This window comes from Vipera berus (genome assembly GCF_964194415.1).
Source record: "Vipera berus genome assembly, chromosome: 12".
NCBI lineage: Eukaryota > Metazoa > Chordata > Lepidosauria > Squamata > Viperidae > Vipera > Vipera berus.
The window spans coordinates 15,817,616-15,841,254 of record NC_138215.1 but is presented as its reverse complement, the minus strand read 5'-3'; the positions used below and the strand labels follow the sequence as shown (position 1 = coordinate 15,841,254).

Sequence of the window (23,639 nt, the reverse complement as noted above, 5' to 3'; positions counted from 1 at the left end):
CTAGGAAGGCATTCCTTCTGATTACGAGAACTTCTCCAAGGTTCACAATCCTTTGAAGAGTTACCTGGAAGATTTTCTGATTGCCGCCTGGGCTTAACCACAAGTTTCACGCCTCCTCCGAACACCGCTGCCCACATTCGGTTGTTCAGAGGATGGGCTGCCAGCCGGAATAATTCGTTCGAAGCATTTGTGGCAAGAGCATGGATCAGAAGGCTCAGGTAGACAGCCACCACAGCTTCACAAAGCAAGATGTTTAACTTTGGCTGATCTTCATCTTGGGCTGAATTTAAGAGATTGAGTAGGGAACTCACACCTGGGAAAAGAGAGAACAACGAACTGGTGATGGGCACCATTGAGACGGAAGGGGACAACTCACCCCACCCCATGGCTAGTCCCAATATGGGCCAACTCGCCACGGGACAATTTAACAATTCAATTTAATTATTTAAAATAATGTAAAAAATTTTTTAATTTTTGTCATTCACGTTTCATTTTGTCCTTCCTTTTGCATCCTTTCTTTAATGACTCTGTTCCACTGTTTCTTTGGCATTAGTGTAACTCAGGGGATCTTCCAACTTGGCCCTTTTATGACTTGTGGGCTTCAACTCCCAGAATGCCTGGCTGAGGAATTCTGGGAGTTGAAGTCCACAAGTCATAAAAGGGCCAAGTTGGAAGACCCCTGGTGTAACTTATGTCCCACAGCAAATTGTCCAGTGGCAAATTGGCCGGGGTGAGTTGGCCGTGGCAAATTGTCAATGGTGGCTTCTTTTGCCTAGATGAGTCTGCAAGGTTACCCACAGGGCATCATTAAAGCATCGCTCAAAACCTCACCCTTTCCAAAGAAGGAACACACGCTTCCCCTTACTCAAAAAAATAGGGGTGTAAATTTATGGAAGAAAGATTAATGATCCAGCTGTTTGAAAGTTTAGAGGAGGCTATTTAAACAATCAAGACGATAAGGATAAGGGCGGGCAAACATTTTTTAAAAAAACAGAACTTGCTTGATTCAGTTCTTATTGGAAAAGTCCTGAGCTTAAAATACTACCAGTTCAGTTCAAAATACTTATTTTTTTTGGAGTGAAATCTAACTATCTAGCTGATGGTGCAATGCTTGAATGGAGCCATTGACATGGCTGGCTTTTCTTACCAGGCCATTGAGCAGGCAACGAATTCGGCGTGACGTGTTCTTCAATGCTCTCTGTCCTCAGACGCCGACGGTCACTCAGCAGCAGCCCTTGGTAAACCATTCCTGTGAACTGATTGGTTTCTGTCTGACTGCTAAGAAGAAGTTTTAATTTTTTTTTCTTCACCTCAGAATAGAAACATCTTACACCAAAGCAAAATTGGCAAATTAGTGGCAGGGTGCACGTCATTGTTTGAAGCAGAAAAACCCAGTGGGCCAGAAGCTCTAGAATAGCCTTAATAAGACCCCATGTGTGTGCGCGCACACACACACGCACACACGCAATCAACCTGCAGATGAAAGAGAATTGGTCCAGGGCAGGGGTAGGCAACCTCAGCTCTTTTATGACTCGTGGACTTCAACTCCCAGAATTCCTGAGCCCAGCCACGCTGAGGGGAAAGGGAGAGGTTTCCATGCTGAGCCATGCCGGCTCAGAAATTCCTAGAGTTGAAGTCCAGGAGTCATAAAAGAGCCAAGGTTGCCTACCCTTGCACTAGGCAATCAAAATCTGCCAGGTGAAAGATGTGGTGTCACAACCCCGGCCATACCGCTTCATAAGGTGTATTATCAAAGGGCAGGACTTGTGAATCACAATCTCACACCTTCCATCCTGAAGATTTTGACTACCAACTGCAGACACCACTATATGACTGCAGAGATATTTTTCAAGGCTCTGGATCTCAATTTTGGTAACTAATTCCATCAAGCTGGATCTTTTTTCACCGCTCAACAAAAATCCAAAATGGCTTCTATCCTTCCATCAAATCCTGCCTTTAGCTCCAAGTGAGCACAGTTAGCATTGCAACACATCTTGTGACAACCTCATGTTTTGTCCCACAAAGGAGAACAACAAAGCCATGCTGGGGAGAAGAAACAGCAAAGGACATCTTACCTGTAGCTGTGGCTGTCACACAAGGCTTGATAAATTGATGCAGAAAGGGAAGCAGCTAAAGAATAGAGAGTATGGACCTAAAAATGGAAGCAGAAGAAAACTGGTTAGGATATTATGAATACATTTCCTGGCTGAATCCTGCATCCAGTTTTGGTTACCACAATGTAAAAAAGATGTTGAGACTCTAGAAAGAATACAGAGAAGAGCAACACTGGAGGCTAAGACATAATAAGGAACAGTTGCTGGAATTGGGTATGTCTAGTTTAATGAAGAGAAGGACGAGGGGTGACGTGATAGCAGTGTTCCAATATCTCAGGGGCTGCCCCAAAGAAGAGGGAGTCAAGCTATTCTCCAAAGCATCTGAAGGCAGGACGAGAAGCAATGGATGAAAACCAATCAAGGAGAGAAGCAACCTGGAACTAAGGGGAAACTTCCTGACAGTTAGAACAATTAATCAGTGGAACAGCCTGCCTCCAGAAGCTGTGAATGCTCCAACACTGGAAGTTTTTAAGAAGAGACTGGACAGCCATTTGTCTGAAATGGTATAGGGTTTCCTGCCTGAGCAAGGGGTTGGACTAGATGATCTCCAAGGTCCCTTCCAACTTTACTATATTATATCATATATTGAATTGCTGCCATATTTGACTTTCCAAGCAAAAGTGCTCTATCAAGAAAGCAAATGGGTCTGTGGTCTTAGTGCAAGTGTGCAACAGGATCAATGCTGCTTACTAGAGTCTGGCACCCCTTAAGATAGGAATAGGCCTGGTGCAATGATCAGAACGTTGGACCTGAAGCATGAATGGAAGCCAGTTAACATTTCTTAGTCTTCCATACAAAATTCTGGTGAAGAAAAGAAGGGAGAAGGATATAAGAAGACCGTCCTTTCGAACGAAGGCGAATATACGAGTCCCACGATAATGTTGCAGGATGCAATCTGGGTTGGTCACTGAGACCAGGGGTTTAGTCTCCTAAGCTTTTGGACCTGTGCTGGAGCCCATCCTCAGGGAACGTCTTTCTAGAGATTGCATCCTGCAATCCTACCTTCTTTGGAGGTAGGGTGGAAAAATTCAGGATTGGGAAACTGGAGCCTGTAGAACAGGGGTCTTCAAACTTGGCGACTTTAAGACTTGTGAACTTCCAACTCCCAGAATTCCCTGGGCAGAACCTTTGCTTTGGGCAAAAGACTGGATGAAAAGACATTGGGAGCCAATTAGCATGAAATAGCCTGCCTCATGGAGTTTGGGATGCTCCATCACTGGAGGTTTTCAAGCAAAGGTTGGAGAACCACCTGTCTGAGACCTTTGCTTTGAGGCAGAAGGTTGGATGAAAAGATCTCCAAGGTCCCTCCCAACAGGTTATGATTTAGCAGTATCTGTACTAGAAGACCTTTGCTTTGGAAAGAAGGTTGGATGAAAAGACCTCCAAGGTCCCTTCCAACCTTATGATTCAACAGTATCTATACTACAGCTCCATGCAGCACCTCCCAAAGTAGCCAATGATAAGGAAAGTGGAAGCTGTAGTTCAGCAATACACAGAAGAACACGTCCTGTTTTGCAAGCAGAAGAGACCCGGACAATCCAATCCAACCTCATATAGACAGAAGTTCCATGTCCACCTCTTTGAACCTGTCCTTTCGGCACTCAAGGTGGCGTTTCCCATTTTATTACCTTGACATCTTCAACGTTGGGATGGGGGGGCATTTTCATCTGGACAATCGTGTAAAGGATATCGTGGATGTGGTTGTTTAAGTAGAGGACAGGATTGGCGATCACCGTTTTTGTGGCCGCAATGCTGGCTGAGAGTAGGGGTAGCGTTGTGGGCAACGGAAGTGGTGATTGTAGCTGTTTGACAGTAGTTTCCTGATGGGAGGGGGAAAAAATAAAAATAAAATGGCAGACCTGGGAATATACCATTGCTCTTTCTTCCTGAAAAAAATACATTAAAAGTTTTCCAAAGAATGTAAAAACCAGCACAAACAAATATTGAGCAAAAGCAGTAAAGGACCAGAAAGGAAAAAGCAGACGTGCAGAAAGAATATAAAGAAACATAGAGAAGAAGCTTCTTACTCTACAGGTGACGGGGAAAAAAACCCCTTCACTTCTTTTCTATTATCCATTTAATCATAAATCCAAGTGGAAAATATAATAGAAACTACAGCAAGAGTCAGAGTTAATTTGTACATATAAATACTGTATGCCTTCATGAGCATTATCTGGTCTCTTCCACTTTGAAATTGTCTCCTCAATTTACATGTGGGATATCAGAATAGTTCTTTCTAATCTTGAAAACACAAACCCTAAATGCATTTTTTCTGCTTTATTGCAAAGACCTTTCAGGTAGTCCTTGCCTTATGGTATAGGGTTTCCTGCCTGAGCAGGGGGTTGGACTAGATGACCTCCAAGGTCCCTTCCAACTTTATTATTGTTATTGTTATTATTGTTATTGTTATTGTTATCATCATCATCATCACAAATTAGCCCCAAATTTCCGCTGCTAATTGAGACAGTTGTTAATTGAATTTTGCCTCATTTTACGACCTTTCTTGCCACGGCTCTTAAGTGAATGAATGCAGCTGTTAAGTTAGTAACCCAGCTGTTAAGTGAATCGGGCTTCCCCCATTGACTTTGCTTGTCAGAAAGTTGCAAAAGGGGATGACGTGACCCCCGGACAGTGCAATCGTCATAAATATGAGTTACCGTAGTTGTTGAGCGTCCGGATTTTGATCACGTGGCCATGGGGATGCTGCAACGGTCTTATCTTAATGAGAAAAGTGGCCCTAAGTCCCTTTTTCAGTGCTGTTTTAAATTTGAACGGTGACTAAATGAATAGATGTAAAGTGAGGACTACTTGGGTAAGGGGAACTGCTGCAGAAATGTAGTGAGGATGCTACCCCCCCTTTTTACCTGCTGAGACTCCTGTAGCAAGAACTTCAACTCCATTCTTACAGAAGCCAGGCCTCCTCCCTGTGCCCCATGCAGGCTGCAATAACTTAGGAAAACCCGGAGAAGCGCCTGGTTCCTCTGGAGCCACCATTTCCGCCGCTCGGCGTGTTCTCGCTTGGCTTGCAGCCGTCGCCGCTCGATCTGATGCCACTCGTAGGAGCCCACCGGAGTCTTCTCTCCCATCTCTTGGTGACCCAAGAGATCCCCGCTGACTTGGCCATCGCTTTGGCCGTCGTCTTTGTCCTGGGTTGCCTCGTGGTTGCAAATTTCATGCAAGGCGGCAATTTCTTTCTCCAGCCAGTTGTACAACTGGAAGCGGAGCTTCCCGCCATCTACTTCGTAGCCGGTGGCCAACGTTCTCAACTCCGTCATGAGGATCTTTAGGCAGGCGCGGAACTTGAGTTGTTCAGCGATCACGTCGACCTCCGTTTTGTCGACCTCGCCTTCCTTGCCTTGACTGGGATCAGGACTTGGGGCCTCTTGCTCTTTACTTCCCAGGTCATTCATCGTCAAACCTTCCTCCTCTTCCTCCTCAAGCAGACTGCTTTGGTCATTCTCCCAGTCAAGTTTCAGAGGTTCGTCTTCGGATGTTATCACTGGTGTGCTCCAGTCAATTAGGGAATGAGCTTCCGTGGTGCTCACCGGCTGTGACCAAACTACTGTGCTGCCTTCGTCTACCTCCAGACCATTCTGCATTACTGGTGTGGATTCCCCTTTCTTGGGTGAAAGTGTGGACTTGCTTCTTATTTTGGGAAGCTTTGAAAGCACTTCCAGGGCTAGGACAGGGCAACCGACTTTAAAATGAGCATTTGCAGTGGTGAAGAAGAGTTTTCGTTCAATGAGGTTAATCTTGTCCACAAAACTTTTGTCTGCCTGCAATCCCAACGTTGCTAATGTCCCATCAGGCGAGCAGAAATTCCTTCGGATGAGCAAGGGGTGGGTACGCAGGTAGTTGTAGAAACTGAACACCATGGGGTTGCAGGATTTGACAATAACTAGGGAAAATGGAAACAAGGTTGTTGAAGCTTACACTGAACATCTGTCACACCAAATTTAGCAGCCTAGTGGCCCCTTGGAAACCAAAGAATATCTGTGGGTTCCAATCAAGAAAGGCAATGTTATTTGGTAGTCCCAAAGATGCTTCTTCCAAAAGACATCTGGACAGTCTTGGTTTGTTTTTGTTTTTTAAATATTTTTTTCTCCTTTGAAAACGTTTCGCTTTTCATCCAAGAAGCTTCTTCAGTTCTAACTGACTGGTGGGGAAGAGAAGTCAGTCAGAATAAAGAAGCTTCTTGGATGAGAAGCAAAATGTTTTCAAAGAAAAACTACAAGGAAGTCCAGTTGCCTTTTGGAAAAAGCATCTCTGGGACAGCCATGACCTGGGTGGTTGAGAATCCTCATAGAACGTTATTTGGTGGCTTTGAACCTGCTACAAGATCTCTACATGATCTATGGCAGATGGGTGGCTAGTTGGTTAGTTACACAACCTAGCAGTCTTGGTAGATCTTGCGAGGCTGCTGATCTCTAAGTTCTTCACCCGAATTAAACTAGATGTTGATTAAGAGGCATTTTTCTGAACCCCTTTATGAATGAACCTGTTCTGTAAAGTTAGGAAGATCCCCAAGAATCTTCTCTGAAATGACCCATAATTACACAAATCTAAGTGAGTCTGAACAAAGAACGAGCCATGTTAACCACATTAAGTATGTTTATAAACATACAACTTAACTACCAGCATCTTGTGCAACAAATACATCTTTAGAAGAGAGTATCTGTCGCTCAGGATTGAACTGTGGAGAGTCCTTGTTGTTCTTGGTCTGAGCTTGGTTGCACTGATGATGTTACTTAGTTGGGTAACGAAATGTCTGCAAGGAAACAAGCCAAGAGGCCACCAAAGACTCCACAGATCTAACCTGCTACATTCCCCATTCAAGACTGAGTTTCTCCAAATAATCTGACATTCCTTCACCTGGAGTTTCATCTTCTTCTTTGGGGGTTTGTTCCAACAAGGTGTCAAGGGCTCTTGTGTACTCTTTCATTACCCAGTAGGCCAGACTTCTCAGGAAAGGATCTGGGTGCAATTCTGTGCAACAGAATCCGCTTCCATCTTTCTTACAGCCCAAAATCTTTTCATAAAGGATGGCTGTGTAGGTGGAGGAGATTTCAAACTCAGACTCATACAAGCGAGCAATTATTAAAGCCAGCTGGATGTCTTCCATCTTCTCAAGACATACCTGTGGGTGGGAAGGGAAGCACAAACAAGGTCTCCTAAATACCATGTATTTATCAAACAGCAAAATTATAAAATACAAGCCAACATTAAACTAAGGGCAGAGATAAAGGAAATAAATTCTCCACTTGATGGTCCACTAACACACTCTCTAATCCATCTGTCTGTCCATCCATACAATGCACTGACCTGTCCATCCATCCAACACAACTACCCACCCATCAGTCCATCAACACATATCCATCTGTTCACCCTTCTGCCCACATACCCACACATCTGTTTGTCCACTGATGTACCTATCCATCCAACCTGCCATCCACCTACACATCTGTCTGTCTGTTCAGTACTCACCCATTCATCCATCCAACCATCTGTTCATCAGTCCACTGACAAAATGTCCCATCTGTCCATTGATCCACCAACACACCTATCTGTGTATTCGTGCATCCACACAATCTCCCATCCATGAATATACTTATCAGTCTTTCTGTCCATTCCTGCAGCCAACCACTCATCTGTCTGTCTGTCCATCCACACACTTGGTCATCCATCCATCCACATGTCCACTCATCCATCCACCAGTCCATCTATACACCTATCCATCTGTCCTTCCATCTGCACCACCAACTTCTTTGTCTATCCATCCACCCATCCATGCATGTATCCACCTGTCTGGCTGTTCATCCATCCACAGATCAACATGTCTGTCCATCTACCTATCCATCCCGCCTCCCTCTGAGGGAGACACGGTGGCTTGGAATCCATACCTCGATGGCGTCCTTTAACGATCCCGCTAATAAGAAAAAAGCTGCCGACTGCTCAAAGCGCTGCTTCCCCAGAAGGGCAAAGGCATTCTTCAAGGCAGCTTTGCGCCATTTGTCTTCTCTGAAATTATGGCTGAAGAACTGGGTCATTTTCTGATCGTGCTGGGAACTGTGTGAAAAGAGATTGAGCTGCATTTTGAGCCAAGACAATAGGTCCCTTGGACGCTGCTGAACTGGAGTTACATCTACACACCCTGGATTACGCTGCTGCTAGCATCCCAAAGCACACGTTTTTATAATTTTGAAGAAGCCTCTTGTAAACCATGCCGGACCCTGGACCAATTTCCTTGCTTTACTTACCGAAATAGTCCCCAGACCACGGCCTTTTTCTTCATTGCGAGATAAAAAAGAGCAGCGTCCAGCGCATCGTTGTTCCTCTGGAAGGCGGCTTTGGCAACCTGTTGTATTGAATAGAAGGGTCATCGACACACAGGGTCACTCAGGGCAGGACACAACCCCTTAAACTGTACAACTTACGGATATGTGAAAAGTACTCTGATTCTAACTCCTCCAGGAAAACAGTGCAGAAATAGGTAGTTGATATCAGTCCAGGGATTATGTGTAGGATGATTGCGGCAAGGTTATCGTAGGATGGAAGAATAATGAACTATCCCGATGAGAGGGGTTGGGCTGAGAGAGGGCCTGGATCAAGGTCACCCTGCTGGCTTTCATGTCTAAAGTGAGACTAGAAATCCCAGACTCCCGGTGATTGGCTCAAAGTCATTCAGTTGGCTTTCTTGTCTAAAGTGAGACTAGAAATCCCAGACTCCTGGTGATTGGCTCAAAGTCATTCAGTTGGCTTTCTTGTCTAAAGCAGGACTAGAAGTCTCAGTCTCCCAGGGATTGGCCCAAGTCATCCAGCCAGTTTTCCTGGCTAAGGTGGAACTAGAAATCCCAGACTCCTGGTGACTGGCCCAAAGTCACCCAGCTGGCTTTCATGCCTAAGGTGGGACTAAAACTCCTAGTCTCCTGGTGATTCGCCCAAGGTCACCCAGTTGGCTTTCATGCCTAAGGTGGCACTAGAATTCCCAGTCTCCTGGTTTCTAACCTGGTGCCCTAACCATTATAGCTGGCTCTATATAGTAGCTCTGATTACCTTTTCCATGCACCGTCGAAGCGTGTTGATATTCCTGACCCACCAGCCTATCCCCATGGTTCTTAACTCAGACCACTGGGGGTCTCCTCTTTGAATGGCAGGAATCATGTTGATCAGTTCTTCCTCTGCTTCCGAATGAAAAGCCCAAGCGAAGTGGCACGTCGAAACTCCTGCAGAAGGACCAAAAGAAATCCGTTTCCATTTTTTAAAATATAATTTCCTTATATTTTAAAGATTTTTTTTAAAAAGATTTTTTTTTACAAAAAAGTATGTAGACGCAAGATTTTTATTACAGTTTTTTTTTTAAAAAAGTATAGAAGTAATACATTCGTATTTTTCTTATTTATTACTTGTGTTATATTCCAAAAAATATTACCTTGATGAAGTAACTGGACACGATATAAAGGTGGAAGGGATGTTAGAAGGCAGGTGTGCAAACGCATGGCTAGTAAGTACCTCAGGCCACACTCATCTAAAGTGTCTCTCCCTGGAAAAGCACACCAAATATTTTACTAAAGAAACAAACAAAAATCTGTACCATTTGGTTAAGTTGCTTAAGTTGGCAACATTTTTCCAAGCAACATGCAGATGCGCATTGAGACACTCACCAACCTCTAAAAAAACGAAGAAATCCTTGAGCCTTGGTGGCGTAGTGGGCTAATGCCTCCTTAAGTAACACCAGCTGCCTGCAATTAGTGCAGGTTTGAGTCCCACCAGGCTCAAGGGTTGACTCAGCCTTCCATCCTTCCGAGGTAGGTAAAATGAGGACCCAGATTGTTGGGGGCAATTAAGCTGACTTTGTAATAATGCCGCTTGGGTGTGTGTGTGTGTGAAAGCCCTAATAAGCAGGCATATACATAGAATGAAGGCTACTGCTAAGCTTGTAAGCCGTCCTGAGTCTTCGGAGAAGGGCGGGATATAAATGGAATTAAAATAAAAAAAATCTTTCTTTATCTACTAGGTGCAAATGTCTATGGAGATTGTCAGCCATCCAGGTCACGGGTTGTCCCAAAGTTGCTTTTTCAAAAGACAAGCGGACTTAAAGGGCCATGTTTGAGGACCACTGAACTACAGCTTTCTATTCAACCAAAAGCATGAAATTATAATCAGTGGAACCTTTCCTGCTTTATTTGCTTGCAAAATAGTTCATATTTTGCTTTGGTAGGGGACTCTGAAAAAGACAAGGATACTCTCATGCACACGTGATTTACTTATTAAGGGTGTCTAAAAACCGAGTTACAAATTAAAAAATACAGCTGCAGCTTAAGAATCTCCCTCCTCCCAGTTCTTAAAATTCCTTTATTTATTGTGTGGCCAATAAGGAGCTGGAGTCAACTGGTCCAACTAATAATTTAGATGAGTAAGAGGATCGGGCTCTGCTAAAAGACACCAAAGCATGACAGATGTCACAATAACCTCAAATTCACTGTGCTGCATAGGACGTTTAACACTAGGTGGATACCCGCATTTAACAGAGAATTGTATAAAAAGGTACAGTTCTCCAAGGTCATTATAATTCTGGTCTTTTCACAAAACCAATGTTCCTGCATAATCTCCTGCATCTCATCCCATCCCCTGTCCTTCAACACTTCAAAGTTATGGAATCAGTTACCGGTTGAGCTCCGGATGGCGCCCGATCTTCGCTCCTTCCGTCGCGACCTAAAGACATTTTTATTCGAACAAGCTGGCCTGGCCTGATGGGGGATGGGTGGGTTTTTTTATTGTTATTTTAATATTTGTACTTACTGTTTTTAGTGGGCATATATTTAATTCTTTTTAACTTTTGTAACTTTGTATTTTTTATTCTTGCCCTGTTCACCGCCCTGGGTCCTTCGGGAGAAGGGCGGTATATAAATAAAATAATAATAAAAAAAACATGTGTGGGTTACAACCCAGCATGGCTGGCCGGGGAATTCTGGGAGTTGAAGACCACACATCTTAAATGACCATGGAGATTCTCAGTCATCCAGATCATGGTTGTCCCCAAGGACCTTTTTTCCAAAAAGCAACTGGATGTCTTGTTTTTCCTTTTTCCTTTGGCAAAAAAAAAAAAAAAGGAATTATACCCGCAAGTGGTCTCAATGATCCTCAGAGAGAGTGTTAGTGACCAGATGACTGCAAATAATATAAATCCTTCCCTTCCCCTCTAGTTAGTTAAAACTGAAGAAGCTTCTTGGATGAAACGTTTTCAAAGGAAGGGGGAAAAAAGAAAAACACGCACATGCATCTTAAAGAGTTGAGAAACACTGTTCTAAACCTATGCAGCATCCTAAGAAACTAGACTACTTATTTACCTGAGTAGTGCTTGTCTCGGTTTTCATCCAGCTCTGTACTGGTGGTGGCCACAGTGTCCGCTAGGGCTACCAAGAACATTTGCTCCAAGCGAGTCAATCCAGGCAAACTTGAGTGCATTAAATGGCTTGATAGGACACTTGCATGCTCTTGGCCAAAGTACGTCGGACCATATTGAGAAAGGTTAATCACTTTGGATTTATGCTCTCTTCTGTCTGGCTCAAAATCGATGAAGTCATCTGTGGTGACCTGCTGAACCTGGAAAAGATCGGAGTACTGATCCTCAGTCTTCCTCTTACTACGATCTTCTAGGCCTTTGGTTTGTTTAGGAGCTTCCTCTGTTTTGTAGGTGGAGTCTTGATCCGCTGCCAGTAAGGCGTACAATGGTAGCGGTGGGATAGAATCGATCTCTGTGTAATCCCGTGTGCCTTCCTTCCCGGTGGTGACTGCATCCTTGGCCGTGCTGCCACTAACGCTGATCGTGCGGGAGAAATGGCGCTTGGAGCCCCCATCAGCGGATTCTGGGTCTTTCACGATAGCCACTTCCCCTGCTATGCATTTCACGAGGTGGGAAAGAATTGCTTTAGCTCTGCGGACTTTCCCCAAGTCCATCAGCTCTAGAAGCTGGGTGGGATGATATTGGGGCAGAGTTGGTGAAAGCATGTGGGCTGCTTCGAAAAGGCCGCCATCTTGAAGGACGGTGGGGGTTCCAAAGACATCATCCATGATGCCTGCTCCGTCAATGATGCTGGCTTTTTTGGCTAGCAAGCTAGCCTGGAATGGGTCTGTAACGGGGGAATCATCAGGAGGAAAACCGTCGCTTTCTCCATTCCCAGATTTTAGGGCATGCTTCCACTGAGCATAGACATGCATTTCACAGTCCATTCCCACCACCAGGATACCATCTCTCACCCAAGAAAGGGAAACAGGCAAGGACGGGGTGCCATCAACCGAAGACACCAGATCAATGGATCTCAGAAGTATCCATCTGGACCTGATGCCTTGCTTGATGCTCCCGCCGAGTGGTAAAGTAATGACCGCCATGCCATCTTTGCTGCTGGTTTGTTCCATCATGATTCCAGAGACGCGTCCATACATGAATATATTTGCACCAACCCCGACTGTAAGTATATGCGAACCGTCTTCCTTGGAAACCCAATCCAAGTGGACCAGATGCTTGATGTTTGGGATAAGGTACCGGTCCTTATTCAAAAAGATTTCAGACTTACTATAGACAAATAAGTTGCTGTCTACGCTAACCCTGGAATCCAGGACACTCCCGACTTTAACGAGGTCATCCAGATGGATGGTTTGTTCCAAAACCCATTCCGATCCTCCAGTAGACTCACACTCAAAGATACACACATGCATAGAAAATTCTTTGGAAACATCTCCACTCTGCTGAATGGGTTGCTTGTAGGCTATGGCCAAGCGGCCAGTATAAGAACAACTAACTGCAACAGGTCTCCCCACGATGCAAACTGTGCTGGTGGTGTCTTCTTGCTCATCATTCATCAAAGGCCATTTTTTCCAGGAATAGGTTTCTTTTGATCCACCTTGGCCATTTTCTGTAGTCTGTAGGGAACACCTCCAGAATCGTACTTTATTGTCTGAACAGGACGTCACCAGCAAATAAGGGGCCAGGCAGACAGGATAGATGGAGGATGAGCTTAGATGTCCTAGATTAAATCAGATAACTGTTAGAATTAGGAATAACAATTTGATGAATGCAAACTTCAAAGCACATCTATTGTCAGACGTGTACAAATAGACTGATCCATATGTCTAGAGTTCAAATTAGCTACTTTATAGTTCTATGCCTATTCTACAGGAATGGCCCCAAACTGGTAGCCGTATAAGTTTATATAAAAGCTTATGGTGGCTAAATATATTTATTTAAATATTTATATAACCTGCTCATAACATATAACAAACTCTGAATGACTCCCAATCTCTTTGCATAATTTGCTGATAAACTCAAGTGCTCGTCCACAAAGGGTATCACTAACCAGTTTGTCCACCCTCCTGTTTTACCTGCAGAAGGAGTAGCTCGTACAACCTCCACCCCAGGTGGCAGATCCAAGGGGTAACTGTAAACCAGGCTAGAACTCAATATAAGTTTACTAGCTGTCTGAAGGTTAGCCACCGATGAAGAACGCAGCATCGGCATTGTGCCAGATGAAGTTTCTGGAGAAGATTCAGTCACTGGTTGCCCAGGAACAGCTAACTGGTGTCCCAATGAGTGAACATCAGCAGATGGTCCTTTCAAGAAGCATAATGGACAAGCAACTTTAGTGAAACAAAGGCAGACTTTTTAATTATTTTTTTTAGAAGCAATCGTTCAAGGTATGGGTGAACAGGCCTCAAAATAATTTTACATTATTGGTTTTAAAGTGCCTGGCGTGCTCAGTGAGACTTATTCCCTTGATATAAGTGCACATGGCTACAATCCTGGCCAACAAATTCCATAGGAGCATGGGTACAATTTGGCTTGAGTTAACGAACACAGCTGTCATGGTTCCGATCAACGGAGACAAATAAAGCAGAACTCTTGAGGCTTGCAAATTCCTCAAAGAACATGTTTATTGATATAGAGCACAGGTCTGCAACCCGCGGCTCCGGAGCCGCATGCGGCTCTTTCAGCCGTCTCCTGCGGCTCCCAGTCCTCTGCCATGTGCAGTCCAAAAAAAAAAGTGGGACTAAAAAAGTTCAACCAATCAATTCAAATATGCAGGGTAGGTGCATATCTCGCCTTGGCTCCACTCTTCAGTCAAACCCTGTTCTGCGCATGCGCCCATGTATACGCATGCGCACACATATTTTTGCGGCTCCCAGTTTTTCCTTTTGTGAGGGAAACGGTTCCGAGTGGCTCTTTCACTGTTTCAGGTTGCTGACCCCTGATATAGAGTATCGGCACTTCAAAAGTGAAACCAAGTCTGAAGAGATGCATAACAATTCCCCAATACAAAGTTAAGAAGTCCCACCCCTAAGGCTATGCAAGCAACTATGTTTCCTCATGAAGCTTGTTGGCAGGCTTTTCATGAAATGCCCCAGCCTTCTCCCCATCGGGAGAAGCCGATGACCTTGGTTCCCATGGGAGGAAGTCCAAGAGAGAAAGTCTGGTTTGTCTAGTGCAGGGGTAGGCAACCTCGGCTCTTTTATGACTCATGGACTTCAAGTCCCAGAATTCCTGAGCCAGCATATCTGGCTCAGGAATTCTGGGAGTTGAAGTCCATGAGTCATAAAAGAGCCGAGGTTGCCTACCCCTGGTGTAGTGCAACACCTGGCAAGCCCCCTCCCTCCATGCTATGTGGCAACTTGGAATGAGAAGGAAAAAGATGGCTGTAGCCATGCTGATTCTAAAGTTGACAACTGCATGGTAGCCAACAAAAGCTTCAGCAGCCTGATCCGACTTAAAAGGAGGGGTAGGGGACCTTTTTTTCAGATCAGGAACAAACAGTATAAAAGTGCTAAAACAAAATGAAAGACATAAAGTTATGGAGATCATGAATTCAAATGTATTAATCTGCAAGAGCTTCACTCACCTAAACATGCATTTGCTTGGACAGACTTAAGGTGCAAATGCCACATGTGAAGAATCGAGCAGCCTTTGTTGTCCTTTTCAATTACAATTAGATAAAACTTTTCAGAAAAGGGTGGGGGCCGATAGCCTGTTGAGAAATAAAATGTACTGCATACTTGATATTGCAATAAAAAATAAACATATTGCCATCTTATAAGAATTAGACAACATCCACTATCCAGCCATCCATCTCAAGCAATAATCTTTCTTTGCAATGGTTTGGAGTTTATTTTGATGCAAAAATAACCTTGGCAAATGAATGCAAGAATGGTTAGAACAGGTAAAAAAAAATCACAATTTATTGGGAAAGGGTGGTGGCTGACAGCCTGTTGAGAAATAAAATGTACTGCATACTTGATATTGCAATAAAAAATAAACATATTGAGTTCTTATAAGAATTAGACAACAACCCTCCATATCTATCTATCTATCTATCTATCTATCTATCTATCTATCTATCTATCTATCTATCTATCTATCTATCTATCTATCTATCTATCATCTATCTATCATCATCTATCATCTATCTATCCATCAATCTCAAGCAAAAATCTTTGCAGTGGTTTGGAGTTTATTTTGATGCAATAATAACCTTGGCAAATTATTAGAACAGGTAAGAAAAAAATAAATCACAATTTATTGGGAAAGGGTGGTGGCCGACAACTTGTAGAAAAATAAAATATATCACATACTTGCTTTTTGGCAATAAAAAATAACCATGTTGCCATCTCACAAGAGCATCACAGTAGTGCGTGTTCTCTGGTTGAGTGCATAGTGGTGATAAGGCAGGCAGGCAGGCAGGCACTCGGCTGATTACTCTGCTAGACCCGTCTAAAATTTTGGATTATGGCTTGGTGAGATGGTGACTCTCTCCCTCAAAAGTGGTCTAGCCAAATCCTGCTTGCACTGCATTCGTTATGTACACACATGCATTCTTATGTACATACCTCTACTTTCTAGAGTAGAAAGATGAGATTGCAACCCTACCCAACCAACCACGTCATGTAGTTCATGACTGAATGAGATTTTGATCAGTAGCTTCCCAAGTCCCCCTTCTCCTTTCCTCCATCACAAGGGCTCAGTGGTTGAGTGGACAGCTATTTTGAATCATGGTTCTTTTTTTAACCCATCAACACTAAATCTGATATAATGCTTCCATCAGAATGGCAGTCTTCACACCCCAGATCAAGCCACAGTATGCCAGCCAGATTACAGTTTAGCATGAGCCTTGGTGGAGCAGTGGGCTAATGCCTCCTTAAGTAACACCAGCTGCCTGCAATTAGTGCAGGTTCGAGTCCCACCAGGCTCAAGGTTGACTCAGCCTTCCATCCTTCCGAGGTAGGTAAAATGAGGACCCAGATTGTTGGGGGCAATTAAGCTGACTTTGTAATAATGCCACTTGGGGGTGTGTGTGAAAGCCCTAATAAGCAGGCATATACATAGAACGAAGGCTACTGCTAAGCTTGTAAGCCGCCCTGAGTCTTCGGAGAAGGGCGGAATATAAATGGAATTAAAATTAAAAAAAATAAAAATTATGTATAAACCCCTTCACTCTGAAAAGCTGGGTTTACAGATACAATTAGCTTAAAGAGAGCATCGCAAGACCTTTAGAAGGTTGGAAAAATATCTCTGTTTCCTTCTGCTCCACCTCTTCCTTCTGTGGCTTGTACCCCAAAATGAAATCCTCTTGAAAGACATGAAGTAATTGCGTACTGGACCCACACTAGAAGCAGAGTCAAGAAAAATGAGCAAATTATAACTTTCCAATCAATTATTTGCAGCATTATTCAAGGTATTAGGCATTTTGTCACCTGAGCTTTACACAAATAAGTTAGTCTATCATTTAACATGTCTGTGGAGGTCCTCAGTCATCCAGATCATGGTTGTCCCAAAGGTGCTTTTTCAAAAGGCAACTGGACTTTGTTTTCCTTGAAGACATTTCCCTTCTCATCCAAGAAGCTTTTTCAGTTTTGATCCAAGACGTTTCTTCAGTCAGAACCTAAGGAGCTCCTCGGATGAGAAGCAAAATGTCTTTACGGAAAAACAAAGTCCAGTTGTCTTTTGGAAAAAACACCTTTGGGACTATCATTTAACACCTTCATGCTCAGGAAATTTAGTTCCCCAGTATATAAAGCAGGAACATATTGTAGAATATCTTTACGTCAAGATATTTTACTACTTGTTCTTTCATTTATTTCTATAATTTGAAGAAACTCTGTTGGAAATAGATGCAGTTATAAAATTTATTTTTGCCTGCATGTTGTTAAAAAGACTGTTCCGTTATTGTCCACTTTTTTTGGTTGGTTCGGTCACCTGCTTAGAAGGCTTCTATCATTAGGCAGAATCAATATTATCATGTAGATTAAAAAAAAATTGGTCCTGTTAGGAGAACAGCTTGCACTGAAAATAAATGAGGGAAGATAGACCAGTCAGATATAAAATCATGCACAGTGTGAGGTTTTTATACATGATGTTATAACCTGGAAAAATCCTTTACAATTAAACATGGGAAGATTCAGGACCAATAAAAGGAAGAAATTTCCTTTCAGCTTTGATTAGTTGAAGCATCCGAGTTGCTGCCACTAGATTTCAGAATTATTTAGATCAACCTATGATCGGCAGACCCCTGGGGGTCCAGGAAGGCTTGAAGGAATGTTATGATTTAAATCTTAAGTCTTGGTGGTTCGTGGCCATGATCTGTGACCACAAAAGGTATTTAATTGGGGTCCGTGGTGAAGAAAAGTTTGAGAACCACTGATTTAGATGGTTTTAAACTAAAGGGACGGATGAAACAGTTCATGGCGAAGTGAGTTTTTAACTGCTTTTAATACTGGTTGCCGGCTACCTCTGGAATCTTAAGAAATAAAACTTAAACATCAGTCTACACTATAATAAATAAGTGATTTACCTGGTCAGTTATGACATCCAGCTCAATAATGCATCCTGGCCGAGCTGTTGACTGCTGGCTTACAATGTTAAATATTTCTCCAATCAATTTCTAAAACAGAAAACATGAGCAAAGCCAGCACTGTCAGATACTTCAAACAATATTGGTGTTTAAACAACAGCTCAGAGTCTGGATCTACATTTTGGGTAAAAGAAAATAAAGCACAGCAGAGCAGAGTCAAATTACAGATAGTCCTTGACTTACAAAAGTTTGTTTAGCAACCGTTTGAAGTTAGAACATTGAGAAAAATGACTTAAAACCAGTCCTCACACTTAGGATGTCGCAGCAGCCTCACGGTCATGCAATTAAGTGTTTGACAACCAGCATCTGTTTATGATGGTTGCAGTCCCCCCAAAGCCATGTGATTCCCGTTTGTGACCTTCCCAGCTGGCTTCCCACAAGCAAAGTCACTGGGGGAAGCTGGATTTGCTTTAACAACTGCATGATTTACTTAACAACCGTGGCTGTCAAGGATGAAACTTCGGCAGCTATGTGCCTCTGCGTTTCAACTTGTCTTTTGATTAAGTGGGAGGAGGTATTATTTTCAAGTGGCTAGATGGAGAAACGAAACTTCTTCTATTCATTTTCGGAAATGGAATGAACATGGAGTTTTATTTGGATTCTCGAGCTAGATGTGGTCATGTGGCCGGCACGACTAGCCGCCAAAGGCGCACGGAACGCTGTTACCTTCCCACCGTAGTGGTCCCTATTTTTCTACTTGCATTTTTACCTGCTTTCAAACTGCTAGGTTGGCAGAAGCTGGGATGAGTAACAGGTGCTCACTCTGCTACGCGGCACTCGGGATTCAACCCGCCAAACTGCCGACCTTCTGATCGACAAGCTCAGCGTCCTAACCCACTGAGCCACCGCGTATATAAAATTTGGTCCAACTCACTTAGCAACTGCCTTGCTTAGTAATGGAAAGTTCTAATTCTAAGTTGAGGACCACCTGTACTGGACTGTAGAGTAGGATAGAGAGTAGAGAGTCAAAATCAAGTCAAATCCAATCAAATTTGTCCAGAAACTTACAGAGGCCCCGGGATCACTGAGCTCGTCTAACAGCTTCCGAGCATCTACCACAGCTTGATACAACCTCAGGTTCTTCCCATCTGATGCCACGAAGCAGGCACTGGCCGAATTGCAGTACGTCCCTAGTTGGAGAACAAGTTAGCATCGAATAAGAGCCCTACAGTCCAATGATTATTGCTAGACAAGCTATATGTCATATTGTTATGTCCTACCATGTGGGAAATTAAAAACCCCAAAGATCTAAACGCAAAAAAGATAGTAGTCTTTTCCCTCCTTACATTAAAGCAAGCACCTGGTTTTGGAGAAAATAAAAATAAGGGTATGCCAGATCCAAATTTGAAACCTTCAGGAATGTGAGAATGAAAGGGGATAAGAGGTGCTGCCTAGGAAAAAAAAATAGATAAGAGATTGAGGAGTCTCCATGGCTTAAGGTCAGAGGACGAAACTTAGGAAGGACCTGCCCTAATAGATCAAGCAGTTAGAAGTGGCAGTGGGAAGTTTTGTACTTTTAGATTTGCAAGATTCGATTAAGGTAAAGGTAAAGGTAAAGGTTCCCCCGCACATGCGTGCTAGTCGTTTCCAACTCTAGGGGCCGGTGCTCATCTCCGTTTCAAAGCCGAAGAGCCAGCGCTTGTCCGAGGACGTCTCCGTGGTCATGTGGCCGGCATGACTAGACGCCAAAGGCGCACGGAACGCTGTTACCTTCCCACCGTAGTGGTCCCTATTTTTCTACTCACATTTTTACGTGCTTTCGAACTGCTAGGTTGGCAGAAGCTGGGACGAGTAACAGGCACTCACTCTGCTACGCGGCACTAGGGATTCGACCCACCAAACTGCCGACCTTCAGATCGACAAGCTCAGCGTCCTAACCCACTGAGCCACCGCGTCCCTTCGATTAAGGTAGCCTTACAGTAAAATGAGTTTAGCTTATCTAGTCGTGTTTCCTATCTGGTTCACCCAGGAGGACTGACTGCTCTACAGTTAGCACATTATCTCTCTTCTACATACACAGTTTAGGAGTTTGTAACAGAAGAGCAAAGTTGGAAGGGACCTTGGAGATCTTCTAATCCAACCCTTTGCTCAAGCAGGAAACCCTATAACATTTCAGACAAATGTTTGTCCAATCCCTTCTTAAAAACCTCCAGGGTTGGGAGCCCCCACAACTTCTGGAGGCAAGTCATTCCACTGGGTGTAGGAGATGAGCAGGCTGAGCTGGAGGGCAGAGTTAAATGCGTCATCAGCCTGGAGTCATTGTGAAGCTACAAGAGACCCAAGTCCAGCCCTCCACAAATCCTGCTGACCCTTATTTAGCGCCAATTTGGCATGACCGTTACCAGTTCAGATTCTTGCGTAGAGGTAGCACGTAATAAACTTTTAGAGCTTTGAACTCAACTCCTGTTCTTGGTTACTTGCACATGACAAAGGGAGAATGAACGGTCTTACTTCCTAAGCTGGGAGATATGAGATAAATCGTACTGACCCAGGCAATAGCTAGGAATAAGAGTTGGGAGCCAAGCCACGTTCGAGAAAGCAGAAGTATGGAGGGAATTAATGCGCGCCAGTTCCGATACTCCTCCTGTGTAGGACAAAGGCCCAATGGGATCCACTCGCCAGAGGATCAGCTCACTGTAGATCGCATCCGGGTTGTAGAACGTGCGGGTGGCTGCATTTTGCAGATGCTGCTTGGCTGGGGTCCTCAGGGTGGGATGCATGGAGTCTGCAGTTTTATTTAATCCTTCCAGATCCCAGGGGTCAGCAACCTCGGGAGTCAGGAGGGCGTTGTGATGGGACGAGGTCAGCAGCAGGGGTAGCACCGAATGGCAAGCCAAGTCATTGAGGTGAAACCGGTGGCCACAGTACCGAAATTTGTGAGTTACAGTATGGACTGTCGTAAAGGCGGATTTGTCCACGAAAGAAACGGCCCACTGATTTAAAGAGCCGTCAATGTGTTTGGAGATCATCATGACGGTGGGAGTGCACAAGTTTCCACTCGAATGATCCAGGATTCTGCTGGGTCGACATCCAGACAGGCTGTCTGAAACGCTAGTTCTTTTCCAAGCTGGGGCACTGCTGCTTTCCTTTGAGAAGCTTGGACAGGCGTACATCATGATGTGTTTACTGAGGGAGCTGGCGTCGCCGGATGGAAAGGCCACGGGAATCTGAGAAGAAAAAGAAACCTAGAAAAACGGGGAAGGAAATGTGTTTATTTTGTTGATTGCACGGCACATTCACATCACATTTCGACGAAAACACAAGAGATAAAAATACACATAACGTCTGATGTATTATAAAGTGTGTCTAGATTACAGATATAGTTTTGCTTCGTTTGTCACGGCCAGGAAATCAGTGAAGTCTCCATTATAGGCTCTATTTTGGCACGGTGTCACTATGTCTTGGATAGTTCGTTTTTCAGCCCCACATCATGGTGTTTTGCCTCACTTCTAGAGGGTGTCTGTACATCAACCATGGTCAAATTTGGTTCAGTGTTGTCCATATTGCATGGGGCTGGTCAAATCCAGCTGTTTTTTCCAAGAAGCAAGGCAAACTTTGACATTGGAGGGGTGGGGCGCAATTTTCTATCCAATGTTGTTTCCACATTTTATCAGAACAAGAGTAGAATAGAGTAGAATAGAATAGAATAGAATATTGAGAATAGAATAGAAATACAAAATAGAATAGAATAGAATAGAATAGAATAGAAATACAGAATAGAATAGAAATACAAAATAGAATAGAATAGAATAGAATAGAAATACAGAATAGAATAGAAATACAGAATAGAATAGAAATACAGAATAGAATAGAATAGAATAGAATAGAAATACAGAATAGAATAGAAATACAAAATAGAATAGAATAGAATAGAATAGAAATACAAAATAGAATAGAATAGAAATACAGAATAGAATAGAATAGAATAGAATAGAATAGAATAGAATAGAATAGAATAGAATAGAATAGAATAGAATAGAATAGAATAGAATAGAATAGAATGGAATTCTTTATTGATCAAGTATGATTAGGCACACAAGGAATTTGTCTCTAGTGCATAAGCTCTGAGTGTACATACATACAACAATAAAGTGATAGGTCATAGATCATAAATTGTAGTTACAACCATTAATCACAAGATAAAAACAACAAGTGATAAATCATAAGATACCAATAGGAGAAGGTAGTAGGAAAGATGAGAAAAGATGAGAAATGAGAAGATGATAATAGCAATACAGCCCATTACGTAAGTAAATTTCTTAGGCTTAAGACAGTGCTGTGGGAATTAAGTGTTCAGCAGAGGGGGAAAAAACTGTCTTTGAGTCGAGAGAGAAGAAACATCTTTTTTTTAAAAGAAAGAAAGAACAACCCTCAGCTTCAAACCCAACCACCTCTTTCCTGTGAATCATATAAAAAATATCCCATGAATTGTTAAATGCTAGGACAAAACTAGATGTGGCTGTTAAATGCATCAGATCAGCTGATAGCATCTGCTGGCAAGGGGGCATCAAGTGGAGACTGCGAGTTTTCATATTCCCTTCCTCTTCTCTGAACACAGGAGTGAAGTCTTGGAAGATGCATCTACCTGAACTTGTCGAAAGATGCCTGGGTTGTACTCATCGAGATGTTTCACATGCCACACTAGAAAGGTCCCATCCACGGGATGAATGGTGAAGAGCATATCTGGATTTTGGTTCCATTCTTTAAGCAGAAGTTCAATCTTCCGGTCAAGCAAGACTGTAGGAAGTTGAACGGGTGCAGCAGCTGGAGAAAGAATTTTGGGACTTCCCTCTTTTTCTCCATCGTCATGATCTGAGGAGCCGATCCCTGTCTCAGATTCTCTGTCGAGAGACAACTCTAAAAGGAAAAGATCGAAAGATCAAGAGCTGTTCCGTTGCTCAATGTTATATGGCGGACGAGGAAAAGGGAAGAACATTGGGGACAAAATAGCCGGCAATCCTCATTCAGCATTTCCTATTCTAAGCCCTGGTTATTAATTGCTATGAAAAAAAAGGTTTAATATAAGCTTGGGAATATCCAGAAACAAGGACAGAGACAATTTTCCCTTATTATTTCGTTGGCTTGCTAGAACTTTAGTTGCTTGATCATAAAAGTACACCAAGGTCAGGAAATCTGAATCCTTCAAAGTACTATTGAACATTTTTCACTACAGATAGTTCTCAACTTATGACTGCAACTGAACCCAAAATTTCTGTTGCTAAGTGAGACCTTTGTAAAGTGAATTTTGTCCCATTGTATGACCTTACTTGCCACAGTTGCTAAGTGGATCACCTTACTTGTTAATAATACAGTTGTCTGGCTTCCCCGTTGACTTTGCTTGTCAGAAGCTTATAAAAGCTGATCACAGGACCACGGGATGCTACAACCCGTCATAAATATGAGTCAGTTGAGAAGTGTCTGAATTCTGATCATATGACCATGGAAATGCCACAATGGTCATAAGTGTGAAAACCAGTCATGAGGCACTCTTGTCAGTGCTGTTGTTCACTTTGCACAGTTGCTAAATGAACCGTATCAAGGACTACTTTACTTCAACTCAAGAGCAAGATCGTTGGTCAAGTGTAACCCCCTGAATTCTCAACTACGGGGGTGGCTGAGGAGAGGAGAA

General features: G+C 43.2%; 1 protein-coding gene across 8 annotated transcripts in view; it reads right to left on the bottom strand.

Moving 5' to 3' along the window:
- Window positions 1-23,639, bottom strand: part of DMXL2 (Dmx like 2) — a 68,253-nt gene that overhangs the window by 22,171 nt on the left and 22,443 nt on the right. For 5 of the 8 annotated variants that reach the window (XR_014027698.1, XM_081337476.1, XM_081337477.1 and 2 more), the window contains 18 exons: window positions 22,596-22,867; window positions 20,499-21,195; window positions 19,019-19,140; window positions 17,951-18,040; window positions 16,648-16,765; window positions 15,005-15,130; window positions 13,494-13,721; window positions 11,462-13,138; window positions 9,544-9,654; window positions 9,168-9,337; window positions 8,372-8,469; window positions 8,015-8,180; window positions 6,987-7,251; window positions 4,979-6,012; window positions 3,743-3,934; window positions 2,076-2,152; window positions 1,148-1,278; window positions 65-313 (listed from right to left, as the gene is read on the bottom strand). Coding sequence is in view for 7 of the 8 variants with exons in the window: in XM_081337476.1 (XP_081193602.1) it covers window positions 65-313; window positions 1,148-1,278; window positions 2,076-2,152; window positions 3,743-3,934; window positions 4,979-6,012; window positions 6,987-7,251; window positions 8,015-8,180; window positions 8,372-8,469; window positions 9,168-9,337; window positions 9,544-9,654; window positions 11,462-13,138; window positions 13,494-13,721; window positions 15,005-15,130; window positions 16,648-16,765; window positions 17,951-18,040; window positions 19,019-19,140; window positions 20,499-21,195; window positions 22,596-22,867 (5,823 nt within the window). In the remaining variant the exon portion in view is untranslated. The remainder of the gene's footprint in view (window positions 1-64; window positions 314-1,147; window positions 1,279-2,075; window positions 2,153-3,742; window positions 3,935-4,978; window positions 6,013-6,986; window positions 7,252-8,014; window positions 8,181-8,371; window positions 8,470-9,167; window positions 9,338-9,543; window positions 9,655-11,461; window positions 13,139-13,493; window positions 13,722-15,004; window positions 15,131-16,647; window positions 16,766-17,950; window positions 18,041-19,018; window positions 19,141-20,498; window positions 21,196-22,595; window positions 22,868-23,639) is intronic. The other 3 variants (XM_081337478.1, XM_081337472.1, XM_081337473.1) reach the window with 2 other exon arrangements.